Here is a 20,202-nt window from a genome sequence, read left to right as displayed (position 1 = left end):
AAACTTAGACCCACCGACAGTGAAGATTTAAACCTCGTCAAGAGTGCTGATCGCCGTTCGTGCATGTGTTTTGGGACCTGTGTGTCGGATTGAAGACACTGAGCACTGCGTGGTGTGATTTTTTTCAGCTGGGGGGCAGCATACGTGTTGGACTCGTGCTGGAACTACATAGGGAAGAATCGGAATAATATACTAGTCAAGGTGACGAATTCAGTTTGGAAGCGTGCAAGGCTTCCAACGGTTGCACCATCAACGAAGGGAGCGGCATTGTTCGAAGTGGGCGCAGAGTTCCAGGCAGCAACACGCTCTGTGTGAGGATCACAGCGCGCTGAATGACACATGCAATCTCGCTCTGGTGCATAGCGTGGTACGCCATCACGGTGGTTGACGTTGCGTGTCTCCATTTTGGATGTGTTGGTGCAGGTTGCCTAGCAACAAGTTAAAGTGAGTGAGACACGGAGATCGTACACGGAAAGTGACTGTGTTTTCATTATTTTGCATCGCGCATGCATCCAAGACGATAGAAAGCACACAAGTGAGGAGGAGATTTAAAACATTTCATATTATTTGTTCAAGAAATATTAAAGGATGGCCAATAATAGTATTTCAAATGCCATGCAACCACCTCCTTTTTTGGAACTTCCTGGAAAACCTAGTAAACCGTGGCATAAATGGCTAAGAATTTTTGAGAATTATCTGGAAGCCATTGATGGTTTAAAATATTCACCAGCTCGCAAAAAAGCCATTCTATTTAATCTTTTGGGCAATGCTGGACAAGATGTATACGATAATTTACCTGTGGTTTCTGCACCTACGCGAGATGACTCTTGGGATGTTTATAAGGAAGCACTGGCACGTATGGGAAGGCAATACGTGGATGAACCTTCAGTAATGGTGGAAAGACACACATTTTTTAAACGCAAACAATCTGCGGATGAATCTATTGAAGATTATTTGGCTGTTTTGCGTGTATTAGCATCTAAATGTGTTTTTGGGAATTATCTTGACACTGCCTTACGCGATCAATTAGTTTTTAACTGCTTTAACAAAAAGATTCAAGAACGCATCTTAACGTGTAAGAATCCATCGTTAGATGAGGTTATGGATATAGCAAGAAGTATAGAACGTTCTGTGGTTTCATCAAATTTTATCGGAGTCTAGTATCAGTGTGTCCTCTGACATTGCTAAAGTTTCCGCTGTCGAGGTCACACCTGTTAGTAATGAGGCTAATATACATTTGGTTACACATAAGGGTAGTGTGAGAAGGAATGTTGACAAGAGGGTGAGTGGAGCATGCTACAGATGTGGGTCGAGATTCCATTTAGGGAATTTTCAAAATTGTCCAGCTCAAGGCAAGAGATGCAATAATTGCAAGAAAATTGGACATTTCTATAATGTATGTCATGCTAGTAAAACAAGAGTCAAGGTTAGTCAACTTGATGTTGAGAATGACATATTGGCTGAAGCGATTAACAATGTATCGGTGTCATCACTAGAAATTAGTGCATTAGGTGAATGTGGAAAAAGATGTAAAGCTCCTTTATGTGACGTTAAATTTGGAGCAATTGACTTAAATGTGATGGCGGATTCTGGATCTCCAATTACAATTTTAGCGGAGAACACATTTCACAAATTCTGGTCTGAAAAATTACTGAAATCTACAACTATTAATCCCAAGGCTTTTGGGGAGTATGACATAATCATGAGGGGATACTTTGAGGATAGTGTTTTGTTTAAGGGGAGGAACATTTTTACTAAAATTTATGTAGCTGTTAACGGACGGGATATTCTAGGTTGGCAGGACCAAGCTAAGTTGGGCATTATATTACGACCAGGTCATGAGGAGCCAGTCACTTTAGGTGACATGCCCATTTTAATGATTCAAGAAAAAAACATATGTGACAATTTCACTAAGATGCTACACGATAAATTTCCTCAAGTATTTTCTAGCGAGATAGGAGTTATTAAAAATTTTGAACATGAGATTGTACTCAAGAGTAATGCGGTTCCAGTGATACAAAAAGTAAGACCTGTTCCTTTGTCAGCCAGAGATGATCTTAAGAAATTACTTAATGATATGTGTAATCAAGGCATTATTAAACGTGTGGAATCATCAGAATGGGTTTCTGCGGCAGTGGTCGCACGAAAATGTAACGGGGATATACGCCTGTGTGCTGATCTAAGAGGTCTTAATAGAAATATCCTTGTTGATTGTCATTCCCTCCCACGTATTCATGAAATGCTTGCCAGATTAGGTGGTAGTAAATATTTTTCTACAATTGATTTACGCTCAGCGTACCATCAGATTCCATTGGCTAAAAATTCACAACATTTGACTACGTTTGTGACACCTTTTGGTGTATATATGTACAGGCGCATGCCATTTGGCTTGGCGTCTGCTGCCAGCGTTTTTCAACGATTGATGGATCAAATGTTTGGAGATCTTGGGGGTGTACAAACTTTCCAAGATTATATTTTAGTTCACACTGTAAGCCTAGATGAACACATTGTACTTTTAGAAGAGGTCTTAGGTAGATTGGGTGCGTGGGGTATGACAGTAAATTTTGAAAAATTAAAATTTTTAGCACAACAGGTTAATTATTTAGGACACAACATTTCCGGTGATGGTATCAGACCCAAAGAATCATTGTTAAAAGGTATACATGAAGCGGCAGTTCCGGGTGACAAAGATTCCCTTAGAGCGTTTTTAGGCTTGAGTGAGTACTACGCACGTTTTGTGCAAGGTTATGCAGTAGTTGTGCAGCCGTTAAGGAATCTCTTGAAAAAAAATGAGAAATTCATATGGTCCAAGGATTGTCAGGAGGCGTTTGTGGCTGTAAAAAAATTAATCCCGTCTGCTTCTGCAATTAAGCCATTCATATATGGGGCGAAGTGCATAATTACAGTTGATGCCAGTGGAAGAGGTTTAGGGGCAGTCCTCAGTCAAATGGTTAATGGTCAGGAATGTATCATTGCATTTGCCTCACGTACCTTGAATGTGGCTGAGAAAAACTATAGTACGATTGAAAGGGAAGCACTAGCGTGCTCTTGGGCCGCTGAAAAGTTTAAAATGTATATTTGGGGGAACAGATTTGAATTGCATACGGATCATAAACCCTTAATATACATGTTGGGAGATAGTTGTTCGAATAAAGCTTCATCTAGACTGATTAGATTGTTGGCTAGGTTACAGGAATTCAACTTTGACATAAAATACATTCCCGGTGGGAAAAATGTTAGAGTGGACTGTTTATCACGCCTACCTGTTGAATGTGATGAGGTGGTGGATGTCAAGAATAAAAAATGGGAAGGATTGGAGTACGTGTTTACTATTGGTGATGTAAATGAACAATTTCGGATTTCTGAGAAAGAATGGGTTGAGAATTGTGACAAAGATGAGTGTATGACTCAAGTGAAGAAATTTTTAATTGATGGTTGGCCCAATGAAAGATCTATGTCAATGGAGTTGAGATGTTTTCATCTGGTGGCTTCAGAAATGTCGATTGTTAATGATATCTTGGTTCGACAAGATTTGTTTGTCCCTCCCAGTGTTTTACGTCCAAAAATTATTGCTTTGGCACATGAGGGACATTTAGGTATTTCGGCAACGTCAAAGAAAATAAAACAAATCTATTGGTGGCCAGGTATTGATGGGCAAGTTAGAAGATTTGTTGATTCTTGCACGGAATGCTTGTGTTCAGACAAGCATTGGAAGACTTCTACGGTTCCTTTATGTCCGGTTACTTGGCCCAACAATGCTTGGGAAAAAATTGGGTTCGATTTTTCGGGCCCTATTAACATGCTGGGTTGTGATAAAAAGTTTTTGATTGTGGCTATTGATTATTTTTCAAAATGGTTGTACTTTTCTTTTGTTAAGTCTGCTGATTCTGCGTCTGTCATAACATTTTTGAAACATCTGTTTTATATAGAGGGGAGAGTTAAGGAGATTGTGACGGATAATGGCTCCCATTTTATTTCTGAGTTGTTCACCAGTTTTCTGGTTAAAAATGATGTAAAACACATAAGGGTACCTTTATATAGTCCCTCTTCCAATGGTTTAGTTGAAAGGGCAAATAGATTAATTAAGGATGGTGTTCAAATGGCAATTGCTAATAACCTTGATGTCAGAGATTACTTACAGTTCAAGGTGTGGAATTATAATATTACACCACAGAGTACAACAGATGTTGCTCCTTTCATTTTTTTGAGAGGAAGGAAACCTATTACGGCCATTAGTCCAAATTGGTTATTGGATAAAGTGGAACGTTATCAAAAAGTAGACTTACAAAGTCTCAGAGAACATGTCCGTGAAAAACAAGATGGTTATAAAAAAAAAAACTATGATTACAGGATGCATGTTAAGGAGGGAACGTTGTGTGTGGGAGATTGGGTCCTTAGCAAAAAAAACCATAGGGTTAGTAAGGGGCAGTCAAAATTCTCTGAACCTGTAAAAGTTGTAAGGGTGAACAGGACAGCAGTTCTATTGCAAGATAGGGGGTGGTGGAATTGTAATGTTTTAGTAAAAATTACTCCTAAGCAAGCTGGCATCATTTTTGAAAGGGTGAAGGCACATGGTAGCAAGGAAAGACAGGATTGGTTTGATTTAGATGCTCATACATGTGCTGGCCGCAGTGGGGAGTTGCATGATAATTTGAATCAAGGAGATGGTATGGGGAGCAGTGACAATACAGTTGTTCATTTTCCGCCATCTAGTTTCCAGTGTACAGGTGGTGGAGATGCTTCAATCAGGAGTAGTTCTAGAATGAGATCTGCTCCTACTCATTCAAGGGACTTTGTATATCAGGGGTGTGGAATTTATTAAAATATCTACTTGTCCAGGGGACAGGTTGCTTCTCAAATCTACTTGTCCTGTAAAAAGATCTACGTGTCCCTTTGGTGCCATGTAGTTTGGCGACAAATGATGGCAGCAATCTCATTATGTCGCTGATTATGCCAGGGCTACTACCATAGTAGGGCTTGAATACTTGCAGCTTCAATCCCTACTGTAGCAATTTCCTTATTTTGCCAACTTTCTGCAGATCTGCATACTGGGGCTGGAGGAAGCAGTAAGAAATAGTTCCAGGGCTGGAATGCCTTTGAGTCTGCAAACCTACTAACATGCATGTTTTAAAGATTTTTACCAGCTTCTCCCTAATATTTTCCCATAATAAGAAAGGTTGGACATTTACTCCTGACAATGGCAGAATTAGAACTTCTTCCAGGGTTGGGAAGAAAGTGGCTGGAGGGAAGATGAACTTGCAAATGCTCAATAGATTTTCACATGAGCAAATCTACACATCGTATTTACCCATGCTAAAATACAGTTCACAAATATTTTATAGGGGTACGACATATACCATGGGTGCACTTTTGTGACTTTCTTTAAGAATTTGGGGCCACATGTAGGTAGGTTCAGATTTGTGACCTGCAAATTGCGAGTCGCAAATCCGAATGTAGGACACGGACACCATCTGTGATTCGCAAGGGCTTCGCAAATGCCCACCTCATGAATAATCATGAGGTGGGTCGCAATTTGCGCCCCCCTCGCGAATGGCGGCCCTCACAGGGATGGTGGCCTGCTGGAGACAGCAGACCACCATGTCTGTGACTGCTTTTCAATAAAGCAGTTTTTTTTTTTTGTAATGCAGCCCGTTTTCTTTAAAGGAAAACAAGATGCATAACAAAAACGAAAAATGAAACGTTTTTGTTTCATTTTTTCAGAGCAGGCCGTGGTCCGCAGTGACATTCACAATGGGGAAGGGGTCCCATGGGGATCCCTTCCCTTTTGCGAACGTGTTGGCACCCATTTGAAATGGGTGCAAACTGCGATTGGTTTGCGCCTGCGTTCGCGGTCACAAAACAACCCTACATTGCACTGCGAGTCGCAATTAGGAAGGGAATACCCCTTACTAATTGCGAGTCGCAAACCCGTTTTGCGATTCGGTAACCAGGTTACCGAATCACAAAACTGGGTTTGTGCATCGCAATGTGCTTTTTGCACGTCGCAAACAGCGAAAGTCGCTGTTTGCGACATGCAAAAAGCTACCTACATGTGGGTCTTGGTCCCTAATTAGGTCTGGTGTTAACAAAGACATTTTGTTTTTATTAAACTTCTATTTCTCTCTCTTTCGGCTGGCTTTACTGTGAGTGATCGCATTCTGCTCTTCCACAAGGAGCATATTGGCACACAAAGTAGTTTTGTTCAGTGTCAGGAACTACAGTGGCAATCAGTGACGTAACGAAACTGGAGGGTGCCCCTTTGCAAAGAACATGGAGGAGCCCCCTCTCCAGACTCACTCAGGGAAGGTGCTGTGCTGAAGGGGCCCCTTGGAGGGCGGCTGCAGGGCCTTTGTTATGCCGCTGGTGGCAACGTGTGCTTTTAGAGTTCAAAAACGTTTTGGTTTTTTTTTGCCAGTGTCTGTTACAATGTTGAGGGCCTGGTAGCTCCCACAACAATAAAGTGTTACAAAAGCCATGTCAAAACAAGACACGGATTGATGAAACTAAAAGACTTATAAAAATATGTCAGATCAGTTGGCTTTGTCAGTGTTTGTTTATTTTCATGCTTCCCATAATCGTGTTGAAAATGGTTACACTGATTTTCCATTAGAAATATTTTTGCGAAAAAAATAACATGCATCAACACATTTTACTAAATGACACTTCATTTGCATCTAATCAGAGAGCATTCTGGGAGCATTATACTTAGCCTCATAGCCTAAACTTTTCAAACATGTGTATACACGTTTTTTTTTTTTGTACTGGAACCAACGTCAGTAGTGAAGTGTGACCTTAAAACATTTATTTACAGCACTCACCCTAATAATGAAGGCTTTCAAATAATGAACCATAAATACAAGTTCGAACAGCATTATCTTTTGGAAACACATTACCTCAACTGCAGAGAGTTCCACTCTCTGTAAACAGGCAGCCAAAGTGTTTGTGCTGCAGAGGGTTGGGCCTACTTGTCCCAAGGACAAAGTAAACATAAAAACTTGTTGCCCTTGACCCCAAACAAGATGTCCCGGGCGTTGGGCGATAGGAATTCCACATCTCTGTATATTATTAATGATTTGTAAATATGTATATTACCTCTGTTTGATTTTCCTTTATCAATTTTAGAGTCGATGTATTTTGTGTGCATTTTTATTGTATATTTGTATATATATTTTATGTTATTGCTTCAATTTCTTATTTGATTTATGGAAAGGGGGATGTGTAATATGTGGAAGAGAATTTCTTATGTAAGTAGGGGCATAAGTGTTATTTAATGTTTGTTGCTTTAAGGAGTGTAGAGTATAGAATTCTGACTAGGTCATGAGGGAATGTTTGGGTTTGATTTGACAACAGACTGGTGCGCTGGAAGAAGAAGGTCGTGGGTCTTCTCATGAATAAACTACAACTTTGTTCAAAGAGATAATTCTCCTTATTTATTTGGATGCGCGATTACTACACAGTGCTGTGGGTGTTCTGGAAATAACAGAAGCACCATGTTCGCCTCATGCCTTCAGAAAATGAAACGGTCAAAACAAGAACCCGGTAGCCACAATGAGACCCCCATGGAGGCAAGCAAAAACCTTTTACCTGACAGTGCTGTGGTGTTCTGTAGGAAACACCAAATTCAAGATCATTCTCATATTCAGTTCTGGGGCAATGAAAGAGCAGACCCCTTCTTCCATCAGGCCAACAAATGCCCAGATCCCACCTCTGAGCTGGGTTCAACAAAAGGAAGAAAAGATGCAAAAGGGGGCGGCTAAAGATTCCCCCCCCCCCCCATCCAATCCCAGTCATGTCTGCATTGATGGCCATCAGACCAACCACAGGCCACTATACATTTTAAATTTGTGGTGGTATCTCCTTCATACTTGCTGATTGGCGGTGGGCAACAGATTTGGATTGTTTGGTCTTGTTTACCGTAATTTACTGTCTACTTGTCCTTCAGACAAAACAAACATGAAAACTTCTTGCCCTTGCAAGAAATCTTGATGTCTAGTGTGTCGGGCGATATGAATTACCCATCCCTGCCTACCAAACCCCGACATTTCTGAACACCAGGCATCCACTGGAATTGAGGATGGTATGGCTTGCGTTGATCCTATGACATTTTGTTACCCAGAAGGCCTTGCAAATGTTAATCTCTGGCTGAAAACACACATTGTCCTCTCATTTCTGTAATGTAAAGTTATAGGAACTCTGGTTATCCCCAGAACTCCTACCATCCAGCGTTCCCACACCTTTGGAGGAAAAAAGGGTGCCCCATTTGTGTGGCTGGGCCTAGCGCCTGCAATATGAAACACCCCAAAATGAAACGTGGCGACATTCCACTTCACCAACAGAAGACTACAATTGTTTTGCAATGTGGACACCTGTGGAACCTGAACCCTGGATCTGCCGCCACCAGGGAGGCCTACAAAACCAAGACATTTCTGTAAACTAGCCTCAACTGAAGTCCATGGTGGTGTGATTTGCATGGATCTCATGACGTTTTGTTACCGAGAAGCTCTTTCAAACTTAGGCAAAAATATGCATTTCTTCATATCTCTGTGAGGAATTTCCAAAATTTCATGAACCCACAAATATCCTGCCACCTACCGTTTGCACACTTCTCCCGCTAAAAACTGTACCCCATTTGTGTTGGTGCAGTCATTGCCCATGACAGGAAAGACTCCAAAGTGCAACATGGACAGACTAAATTTTTCCATTCATAACCAACCCTTTTTGGGGGAAGTTGTGGATTTTGGACCTGGTTTCAGCCGCCACAAAGGGAATCTACCAAACCCAGACATTTCTGAAAACTAGATACCCATGGGAATTCAAGGTTGTCTGCCTTACATGGATCCCGCTACATGTTCTTACCTACCGTGCCATACAAAACTCAAACTGTGACAAAACACACATTTTCTTCAAATTTCTCTGAAAGGTCCAGAATTTACAGGGATCCACACATTTATCAACCAGCTTTCCTACACTTGTCCCGATAAAAATGCTAATCCACTTGTGTAGATGGGCTCAACACCCGCCACAAAAAAGGCTCCAAATGCAACATAGACAGATCTTTTTTTTTTCTGTTGAAAACCACTTTATTTTTTATTTTTTTGCATTTGGTAGGTTTCCGGATATGGTAGTTGAGCCCAGACCCAAAATTCACAGTTACACATATAGCAGACCTTTATGAAAACTAGACACCCAGAGGAACTGGTGGTGTGGCTTGTGTGTATCTCTTCTTACCCACAATGCCCTTCAGATCTTAAAGTTGGGCAAAAAACATGCATTTTCTTCACAATTCTGTGAATGCCAAAATCTGCGGGGATCCACAAATTTCCTGCCACCTAGCGCTTCCACGATTGTTCCAATAAAAACAGTTCTCAGCACCTGTGACTGGAAAGACCCCAAAGCATGGACAGATCATCTTTTCCACTCAAAACCAAACTTTTTTTTTTGGCAATGTGGGTAGCTGTGGTATTAGGGCCTGGGCTCGACCATCACCCAAGAATGCCTCAGACTCAGATTTTTCCAAAGACTACACCCAGTGGAGTTGAGGGTGGTCCTGCTTGCTTGGATACCTCTGCCTTTTCTTTTCCACAATGCCCTTAAAACCTTTACATTTTGGCAAAAGACTTGCATTTCCTTCACATTCCTATGAGAGTGAGGGCCCCATGTATGATTGCAACATTTTGCAAGTTCTTAATTGCGGCTTTTTGCGACTCGCATTTAAGAACTTACTGAATGCAATGTACAACAGTGTCTCAGACACTGTTTGCGATTCCCAAATGAGTTTTTTGTAAAGGACCTGCCTCAGTATTAATGAGGCTGGTCGCAATTTGCCACCCATTGGGAATGGCCTGCACTCACAAAGATGGAGGCCTGCTGGGCTCAGCAGACCACTGTCTCGGATTGTTTTTTTAAATAAAGCAGTTTTTAAAATGTGAAATGCATCCCATTTTTCTTAAAGGAAAACGGGATACTTTTCAAAATTAAAAATAAAAAGTGTTCTTTAATTTTTTTAAGATGGCCCTAAATAAAAGTTGGCACCCACACTTCCATAAACCAAGGGGTCCCTTCCTGTTTGAGAATGGGTTACTACCTCCTTCACAGAGTCGGTTAAGTATGAATATTTTGCGGCCACATTCCAGTTTTAAAACATTCCTACATGCCCCTCCGACTTGCTATTAGGAAGGGACGCCCTTTACACACCCTTTCCCGGTACTGAATCGCAAACCCTATTTTGCTAGTGGGTAGTATGTTACTGAGTCGCAAAATAGGGTTAGTACATGTAAAAAGGCTTTTTAGCAGTTACAAATAGCCCAATTCGCCGTTTGCATCTGCTAAAACCTTTCGTGCATGTAGCCCTTCATTGTGAAATCTGCGGAAACTAACAAATTTCCTGCCATCCAGAGTTCCCACACTTCCCGATTTAAAAACACGAACCAGGAAAGGCCCCATTGTAGACCCAGGGATGTTTATTTTGGCACCTAAAAAGGGGTGGCATCGACTCTGTGGTGATTCCTGAGTAGGAATCTACTAGGGAGAGATACCATCGGAAAGGGTGGAATTTTCCCCTTTTCAATGTTACCTCCCCCATCTAAATCAGTGCTTGGGGGGGCTGATATATGCTGTCAGGCATCACACTGTGACTACCCTTGGGATGCTAGGGAAGTGCTTGCCCAGCAGCCTGACCTCAAAGATAATAAAGGAATCCCTCTGGTGCAAGCATAGGGATTTCCTTCCTTTAGTTCAATGATATGCTGGACACGTTCATAGCACCGGAAAGGTGGCACCCTGCAGTCTGTTTTGCTTTCTTGCTTGTGTGCTTCTCCCCTTTTCCCTGTAGTGCTTTACCTTGTATGCTAATTTGCACCTCCTTGTTATTCCTCCTTCTGCTCCTCCTGGTTTCCTTTCTATTTTCTCCTCTGTTGCCCACTTTATTTATTTATTTTAAATATGTAATATATTTATATGTATAATATTTTTTATTTGTAATTGTTGGAAGGACTAGGCTCCAAACTGCTTTCGGACCTCCAACAAACACACAATGAGCGCCATAGTAGGATCTGTTGTTTTCAAACGCAGTATCAGCATGCAGGGATGGAAGTGCAACGAGAATAGGGTCTGGAAGTGCAGAGTGAAGGTGGCGTTGAAGTTCAGTGTGAGGTGTGATATGGATATGCAGTGTGTGGAGGAGGTAGCCGTGCAGTGTCAGCATGAAATGAATGTGCAGTGTGAGTGGGAGAAGGTGATAAAAGGTGTGCCAAGAACATTGGCGTGTAGGCGATATAAGGGCAGCATACGGGAAGATTGACAGGGGAGTACAGGTGTGTATCTTGGAAGGTCACCGAAGGTCACACTGTGCAGCCAAGGCAGAGTTCCTTTTTTTCTGATGTTTTTCTTGCTGTCTCTGCTTGCCTTGCAGTTTGCTGCTGTTGAAATGGCCCAGTCATGAATGGTGATGCGGACAGTCAGGAGACTTCCTCCCAGCTCCCTGACTGGAAGGAGTTCTGCGAGCTTCACGCCCAGTCTGCCGCCGTGGACTTCGCGCAGAAGTTCTGCCAGTTCCTGAAGGAGAACCCGCACTACGACACCCCTGGGGCCGAGACCTCCTTCTCGCACCACTTCGCTGCCAACTTCTTGGATTTCTTCAGCTTCGAGGTCTGCCGGGTCTATGTGTCGGACTCCCCAACCAAGTACAACATTGTCCCTTTCGTCGGCCTGCAGAACTGCCAGGTGCCCTTCGGGAGGGACATCGTGCAGAGGCGCGAGGAGACCTCCAGCGAGTCCCTGGACAGCATGGAGCAGGCGGGCGGCTCGCGCCGCTACTGCAGCCAGACGCAGGCGCGCGCGCACCGGGTCTCCTCCTACGGCCACTCGCGCAGCTCCGAGGACGTCTCCGTGCACGAGGCCTCCAAGTCCAAGTTCAAGAAGGGCTTCTCCCTGCGCAACATGAGCCTGTGCGTGGTGGACGGCATGAAGGAGATGTGGCACCGCCGCTCCTCCCCGGAGCCCGGCCTCGAGCCCGCCGGCGCCAGGGAGCCCCCGGAGCCGCGCGAGAAGTGGTCCCGAAAGCTGCGGCTGACCAGAACCCCGTCGGCGAAGGTGGAGCTGCTGGACATCCAGCGGGAGGGCACGGTGCGCTACATGGTGGCGGACGACACCAACTGCGTGGGCAGCTCGCAGTGGCAGAAGTGCCGCCTCCTGCTGCGGAAGGCCGCGCGCGTGGAGGGCGAGCGCTTCCTGCTGGAGTTCTACGCACCCCCGAAGGTAAGCGCGCCGGCCCTGTGCCACCTCGTTCAGAATTGTGCTAAAGAATTACTAACATGCAAATCCAAGTCTCTGTTAATTATATGTGATGTGAACAGTATTAGCTGTTATTTTTTCAATTCGTATTGCTTTCGTCATACTGTGGCCCCTACAATCTAAACATGTAACTTGCTTCCAACTACAGTCCAGTTTGCTGTTAAAGATAAAAGGAGAACATATTTTAGTTTGCTGTAACTACTTTAACTTGTGCAAACATGATGTAGAAAGCATCTTCTCCATTCATGCTGGTTCCAAACCTTTCAACCCAGGAAACTTACTTTGGACTTCTTTTTTCTGTTTTGCAAACGTCTTTGGCAGAATAAGCCTATGCCATCTCGAAGAATAAAGCTGACTTTGTGGTGTCTTCCAGAGCAATGCTGGCCACCTTTTTGATATCGATGAACAAAGAGCAAATGAGGAACACATATTCAGAGCCCTTAGTAACCACAACATATCACAATTACAAAAGCCATGCTCCCTGAAGAATCTTTAGCCAAGCATTTCCCACTAATTTGGTTGGAAGTGGGCCAAATTTGAACTTCATTGTCCTTAAATCGCATTTGTGCTTTTTTTTTCTTCTCATGGCTGGATAATGGTTCCAGACAGGTTCAGTTTTATGCTGTAAATAATCCAACACCTACAGTTTCTTCGGTTCTGCATCTGTGAACTATTCTTTCCTAATTTACTCACGGTACAATGCTTTTGTCAGTTGTTTCAGTTATTTACTGTTACCTTGACATACTCCTAGAATGAACTCCACCCGCCCAGGGAATTTGCTGTTCTGTGTACTATCATTATTTGTATTGATCCAACTAGAAATGCAACATCAAAAAGAAGGCATTCTAAATCACCATCTTAATACAAATTACTGCCATTAGCCACTATCAAAAAATACTCCTTTTCAGGTTTTTTTACAGGACTCAAAAGGGGAAACCTTTTTATATCAGTCAACGTGAAAAAATAATTTGAACGATACCTCATACCTTGGAGATTCGAATCAAATTGCTGTGATCTTAAGGAGTTTACCAAATGATTGTCCCCATAATTGTATGTGCTGGTCATTTTCTAACCTTGCTTGCTTAGGTTCACTTTATAGGTTTCGAAAATGGGTAATCTTTTGAGGCATAATCTGTTTTAGTTTGTAATGTTAATTGGCTTCATCACGAATTTGTTGGAGAAGCCCTGCTGTGTTCCCCTTTAATGTTGTTGGTTTCCACTAATGTTCTATAATGTGAGGTAGTGGCTAAGACGGTGACCTTGGAATCTGTAGATCCGGTTTCCAGTCGAGTGTGGCATTTACCACACATTGCGTGATCATATAAAGCCCCCTTTGTCTCCCTGTACGTGAAACTGCAATATATGTAATAAAAAAAGTGTCAAACATATGCAACGTAATTTACATGTAAAATGTCAATCTGATGTTCTGTTGAGTCCCAGTTACTTTTGCAGCTGATTTATATAACATTTGCAGTAACTACGGGCCAGTGATACTATGCAGAGTGTTTCTGGTAGCAACGTTTCCTTTATAAACAGACATTTTTAAATGGCCTGTCCGATGGGTGCGAGGGGGCCTTTAAAGCAGGCTGTTGCTGCTAGCTCCACCTCTACGCGTGCCTGCAGTCACCGCTCATTCCAAAATCTGCTTCAGAGCAGACCTGCGAGGAGTGACCTACTTTCCTATTTTACATGATTACGAGTTACTTGTAATCTTATTGTGTTGAACGATCTGTTGGACCTGACAAAATTCTACTGTTCAGAGTTACCAGACTACTTACTACATGTCACCTAGTCCCGGGCATTGCTTTTACAAATCATTCCTTTCATGTGTAATAAATCAGTTGATGTGAACGAGGACTCAAAATCCCGGAATGCTTTAGATTTATAATATGGAGTAATCTAGTAAATGTATGTTTGAGACACTTGACTAACATTTTGATTACAAAGGCTTACGTTTGGCATGCACAAGCATTTCCTGAAGGGGGATCTACTGTAAATAAGGGAATGGCAGGGCAGTGCAGTGGATCTGACTTCTAAGTAGATCACACATTCGCTGGCTCTTGAGTTACATTTGGGGTGACTTTCTGTAATGTATTCCAAAGAAGCGAGTTACTTTGTTATTTTTAAAATTATTAGTCTGGTCTGAAAGAAAGAAAGAAGGGTCACCCACATGAGCTCATTCACTGTTACATTCAGGCTAAACGTGGTGGCAATGTTGTTACGTATTTGCAGTGTTGCATTTGTATCCTTTTATTTTTGTAGCATTGTGCTGTTGTATTAGTGTTGCAGAGTTGGAGTGATCGTAGTGGTACTATTTCAGTGTTGATGTTTTGCAGATAGTATTATGGGTATCGTTATAATATTGTTTTGTAGCTGTAGTGGTGCAGCAGTAGTATTGGTTTAGTTGCAATCTTGTTAGTATTGTAGTTTTGTAGTTGCCGTGTTTAGGTGCTGTGGAGTAATTCTGCTGTAATTTAGTGTTGTCGTTTTTTGGTGGTGGTATTCGTGTAGGGCTCTTGTTGCAATGTTGTTTATGAGTTGTGTTCTAGCTTTAAAGTTGTAGTTGCAGTGGTGTTGTAATCTAGTCATTGAACCACTTTATGATCGGGTCTATTTGTTGTTTTTTAAATTTCAGAAACCAGGCAGTAGCAATACACGAGCTGCAAAGTATCAGGAATCATGTTCATTAAGGTTACAGAACGTTCCCCCGGGAACATTTCTCCAAAGGTACCCATTAACATGCCCTGTGCAGGTGAAGCAGAAAGTAGGAACAGTAGGGTCTGATGGACAGCGAGTGTCCCCAATAGTCAGGCACACTTAACAAGCACATTTCAAGGATACTTGACCTACTCAACAGCTGGTGAACTACTCTCTCCACATATATTTACCAATTGCAACACATTTGACCCTGGTGGCACTAACGTACACTTAGTTCTGAAACTAAAACTGCCTGTAAGTAGGCAACCTGTATCCGGAGGCCCTACCAGAAAAACTGTTAATTTCATTCAGACTGTAATGAACTCACTTTAATGCCTAGGTACTATTAATGTTTGCATATTATAATTACAAATCACAGTTTACTTTTCAGGAGTGATGCTGCAAAGGTCAGAAATATACTCTGCAGTGCCCCAGTAACGTCTCCCAACATCTGCGCCCTTTTTGCCTTGACTGATTGCGCAGACCAGTGTCTTTTCCTTATTACAAATATAGTAATACTGAATTGTTTTTATATAGTGCTGCAGACCACACATCTACCGTTTCTGAGCACTGTAAATAACTGGTGTTAATTTTACCCAATTTAATGGTGCTCACCTTGCCGACCTCGTAAGGGTGGAACCTAAGTCTAACGATGATCCAACTTGTGATTTACAGATCACAAAGCATCTGAGAAGCAGTCGTTCAACTCACTGCCAGGTTATGGTAAATGCAGGTCTGAATAGTACCTGAGTGGAGTGTGGTGTGAGCGTTACCTGTCCTGACTGCCTGTGGTGCGCTGTTCAGGGTCAAAGGCAAGCATAGATTCATCGAGTAATAATAGTTGCAGGGTTCTGGGGAGCATAAGTGTACTGTGACTGCATTTTGAGGTTGTATTCCTTAAAGATGTGTGTCATCAACTCTTTCCTAAATTGGAGCAGTGGTAAGGTGCTCCTGATGGATACAGGGATGTGGTGTGTGTGTGTGTGTGTGTGTGTGTGTGTGTGTGTGTGTGTGTGTGTATATATATGTATGTATATATATATATATATATATATATATATATATAATAGGGTACCTCGATTTTTTTTTTTTTTCCTTCAACACTTTTTAGTTGCCAGTCTGATGTTGTCTTCTATATGGCCATGCCGAGAGCCTCCAGAGATGGTGAGCATGCCTGCAAGATGAGCAGGGATGCTGGTTGTGATGACTTTATAGATGATGCATCTGGTTTTGAAGATGGTGTCAGCTGGCAGGGAACGCCAATGGAGTTCTATCAGGATGCAAGTGATCTGATAATATTTCTTCATGTCCTGGATGAGATGTGCTGCAGCGTCTAGGATGCCCTTTAGGTGGAGGCCAGTGTGAAGTCTGGGAGCCTCTGGAGTGGAGCATTACCATCCTAAAGATGCAAGAGTACAAGGCCTTTAAGCCTTTAACAGCAGTTCCGAAGTCAATTTCTTAAAAAACAATTTCACTTTCTTCATAAACTTTTTTTATTCTGCAATCTGTTCCTTAAGGATGAGGTTAGGTCCAAGGAGAATCCAATTGAGTTGGCATTCTGAGAAAGTTGGGGTTCAAAACCATCAAAGTTCATGTCTTTGAGAGAGGCATTTACGATTTTCTATTTTTTTTTTTTGCTTGTTGGCAAATTACAGGAATTGTAGCACCCCATTAGAGGTGAGCCACAGATACTTGCTGGACATCCATCTCTGGAGTGGAGGAGACTTTCATGTAGAGTAGCTTAATTGGCGTATTAATTAATTTTTATACTGTGATCTGTGCGTAGAACCTCAAAGGGCCAGGAACAATGTGGAACCCTGGACGATTCCACCATTGATAGCGATCGTTAGGAACTTGAAGGTGTCCAGATGAACAAACTGGTGTTCTAAATAAAGGAGGAGAGCCAGTGAAGGACATTGTCCTGGAAGTCCATTCTAGACATCTAGGTTTGGATGAGGGTGTGGTGTTCAGCACTGTAGATGGAAGCAAAGAGATCCAGTGAAATCAGGAGCAGGGATCTTCTTCATTTGTGGTCAGAATGGCATCATTTACAATGTGTTATGGTACCCAAGCTGCAGTTTGATCCGTAGATTGGTTGTTCTGCAGGATATGGTTGGATGCGATCTTGGAGCTGAACATAGACTGCTTTTTCCATGATCTTGAGGATGAATGGTTGGTGAGTGATGGTCTTCTGAGGTCACCTTGGTTTGTTGGTAGAACACTCAGCAAGGTGACTGGGGTGGCAAGGTAGTAAATTCAGGGGCAGTGAAGAAATAGCACAAAAGAGACTAACTTTTTAGGGTCGCGCATGCGTATTGTTGGTGAGATGCTTTAGTAGTTAGAAAAGGGCTCGGGGGGCCCCGTCCATGTCACGTCAGTGTCTTTCGGTTCGTGGGCTTGCCTTTTAAAATCTGCTTGCTTTTATTAGTGGAAGGCATGCATACGTCCTGCCTTTTCCGGTGGTTAGCCCTCCTCGAGCGCAGCGACGAAGTACTGAAAACATACTTGGCTTGCTGTTTTCCGTCCGGTTTGTGGACTACTTTTTATCTTTTTTCGCAGCGTGATCGCGCTTGGCAGAAGTCAAGCGCTTTGCATGACATCGACCCTGTTACATAGTTGATTGCACTTTTGCCGGTTATGTAGATAATTGCACTTTTGCCGATAGGTTTCACTACGAGTGAACTGTAGCAGAGCGATTGCGCTTTTTTTTTTTCTCCATTTAATGTGGCAAGAAAAATCCTGTTGGGAGTTTACAACTGCTAATAGCTCTAACTTGGAGAAATGCGAGACCCGTTGCATTGCAAATGCTTGCTTGTTCCGACTGCCATCTGAATGACCATAGTGAAGCTGTACCCCTAAACTCATAATGTCATGGTTATCAAATGACATTTCACATACCCTCTGCCCCATGCCACCGCCTTGCAATGACTTGAGTTGCATTAGGCTGAGTTCCATAATAGTGACTCAGTGAAGAGGTAGCTTTTTAACTGGTCCATACCTCCTGCTTAAGGACTTCCATCTTCACTCTCAGCGTGGTATCCCTTGGACCGTTGGTCCACTGCTTGCATAATTTATTCTCACTTTGTTACCTTCTTAAGTTGATTGGCCTTTCAGAAAATTCATTGTTAAATGTTGTCTCGTTCTGCTTTAATTGTAATGAATTGCTATTTACCTCCATTTAAACAGATTTAGAAACAAAAGACCTATGTTTGTAAATATTTCATTTGACGCAAGTCTGTAGTGATTGAGCTTAATCATTTTTTTCACTCCATCACATGTAGTGGAGATAAGCCTTTGATCACGGATAATAATGTTGGTGAGTGGTGTGAGCACTCAATCCTGGTGAAATTAAATAATTTATTGGTCCAGCAGTAAGATCGCAGATAACTAGTGGGCGAGATACTTGTCAGACATCAGCAATGGAACTTGGCACTACAAGGTAGCACATCCCTGCCTTAATATACAAAATCACCTAATTACATTCTACTTGGGTATGACTACAACACCTTCCCCATAGTCAGCAATACTACTCGTAAAACAAACATTTTCAGATTTACTAAAAGGTAAATGAAATATGAAAGTCATATTAAACAAACATTTGCAACGCAATGGGTCTCGCGTTTGCTCGAGTTAGAGCAATTGGTGTTGTAAATTCCTAACTAGACAATTCTTGCCACATAAATTGAAAATGAAAAGTAAAATATTAGTTGACATAAGCAAGCTGATTCAAAGCGCCATGGCCGCCATGAGCATGAGTGCAAAGGAGAGACACAAACGAAAAAGAACTTTGCTTGCAGTCAAACATATCGGCAATCGTGCAATAATCCATGTAACTGGGTCGATGGCCAAGGCAGTCACAAAACTGCCACAAGGAGAGACCAACGTAAAGTATTTACTAATGATAACAAAAGATTTTGAAAAGCAAGCCTATGAACGAGTCAGTATTATGTGCATGCAGTGGGCATGGTTAAAAGCCCACACTACTTACAACAGGTCAGAGTGCTTACGTGCTCAATCTAAAAATTGCACACAAAGATTACAGACAATCTAGGTCCCTTATATACACACAGGCTACAGCAGTATAGGTCTGTACATACTAATTGGTGTAATGAGCCTTCATTTAGGCTCTGATGTACACACACAGGCTGCAACAATACACAAATGTACATGCCCTTAAGAGTAAAAACCCACTACCCTCATAATTGTTTCCGAGTAAATCCTGAACCTGAAGTTCCATTATATGTTGCATCAGTTTTCCCCAGTTCTACTTGCACTTTTTTGCACAAGTCATCTTCTGACACACCCATGGGAAAATAGACTAAGGGGGTGATTCTAACCAGGGTCGGCGGGAGCACCGCCGACAGACCGGCGGTGCCCCGCAGGGCATTCTGACCGCGGCGCTTTGGCCGCGGTCAGTGCAGGAAAACCGGCGGTCTCCCGCCGGTTTTCCGCTGCCCGTTGGAATCCTCCAAGGCTGCGCCGCCGAGGATATTCTGACCCCCCCCTACCGCCATCCAGTTCCCGGCAGTCCGCCCGCCGGGAACCGGATGGCGGTAGGGGGGGTCGCGGGGCCCCTGGGGCCCCTGCAGGGGCCCCCGTAAGAGGGCCCCTAAATGTATTTCACTGTCTGCTGCGCAGACAGTGAAATACGCGACGGGTGCAACTGCACCCGTCGCACAGCTTCCACTCCACCGGCTCGATTCCGAGCCGGCTTCATCGTGGAAGCCTCTTTCCCGCTGGGCTGGCGGGCCGCCTGAAGGCGGCCGCCCGCCAGCCCAGCGGGAATGTCAGAATTACCGCCGCGGTCTTTCGACCGCGGAACGGTAACCTGACGGCGGGACTTTGGCGGGCGGCCTCCGCCGCCCGCCAAGGTCAGGATGAGGGCCTAAGTTACTTGTTCCCTACATCCCTACCATTCAACTCAACAACACTGTGTCCAACACGCTCAACACACAAAGTGTACCAATTGGTTAGAACCTCATTTTCACCCACTCTCCCTTCTTGAATCATCATCCAATCTACAATATTTCTTCATCTTTCTTTTATTCATCATCCACTCTTTTTTAAGTACCACATAAGGTTTCCCCTCACCTTGTTTTGAATGGTATTATTATTTGTCACCCTGTTGAGGCGATAAGCCATTGCCAAACTCCACACAGCATCTTTCAAGCTAAATCCTTCACACACAGCTAACTGTAAACCCTCCTTTAGACT

The 20,202-nt window shown here is 43.0% G+C and overlaps 1 protein-coding gene across 6 annotated transcripts in view; it reads left to right on the top strand.

The window, feature by feature from the left end:
* Positions 1 to 20,202, top strand: part of SH2B2 (SH2B adaptor protein 2) — a 423,267-nt gene that overhangs the window by 166,339 nt on the left and 236,726 nt on the right. For all 6 annotated transcript variants that reach the window (XM_069226948.1, XM_069226946.1, XM_069226944.1 and 3 more), the window contains exon 2: positions 11,411 to 12,255. In XM_069226948.1, the coding sequence (XP_069083049.1) occupies positions 11,437 to 12,255 (819 nt within the window). In that variant the 5' untranslated portion in view covers positions 11,411 to 11,436. The remainder of the gene's footprint in view (positions 1 to 11,410; positions 12,256 to 20,202) is intronic.

The sequence above is a fragment of the Pleurodeles waltl genome, chromosome 3_2 (genome assembly GCF_031143425.1).
Source record: "Pleurodeles waltl isolate 20211129_DDA chromosome 3_2, aPleWal1.hap1.20221129, whole genome shotgun sequence".
Classification (NCBI taxonomy): domain Eukaryota; kingdom Metazoa; phylum Chordata; class Amphibia; order Caudata; family Salamandridae; genus Pleurodeles; species Pleurodeles waltl.
This window is presented reverse-complemented; position numbering and strand designations above follow the sequence as displayed.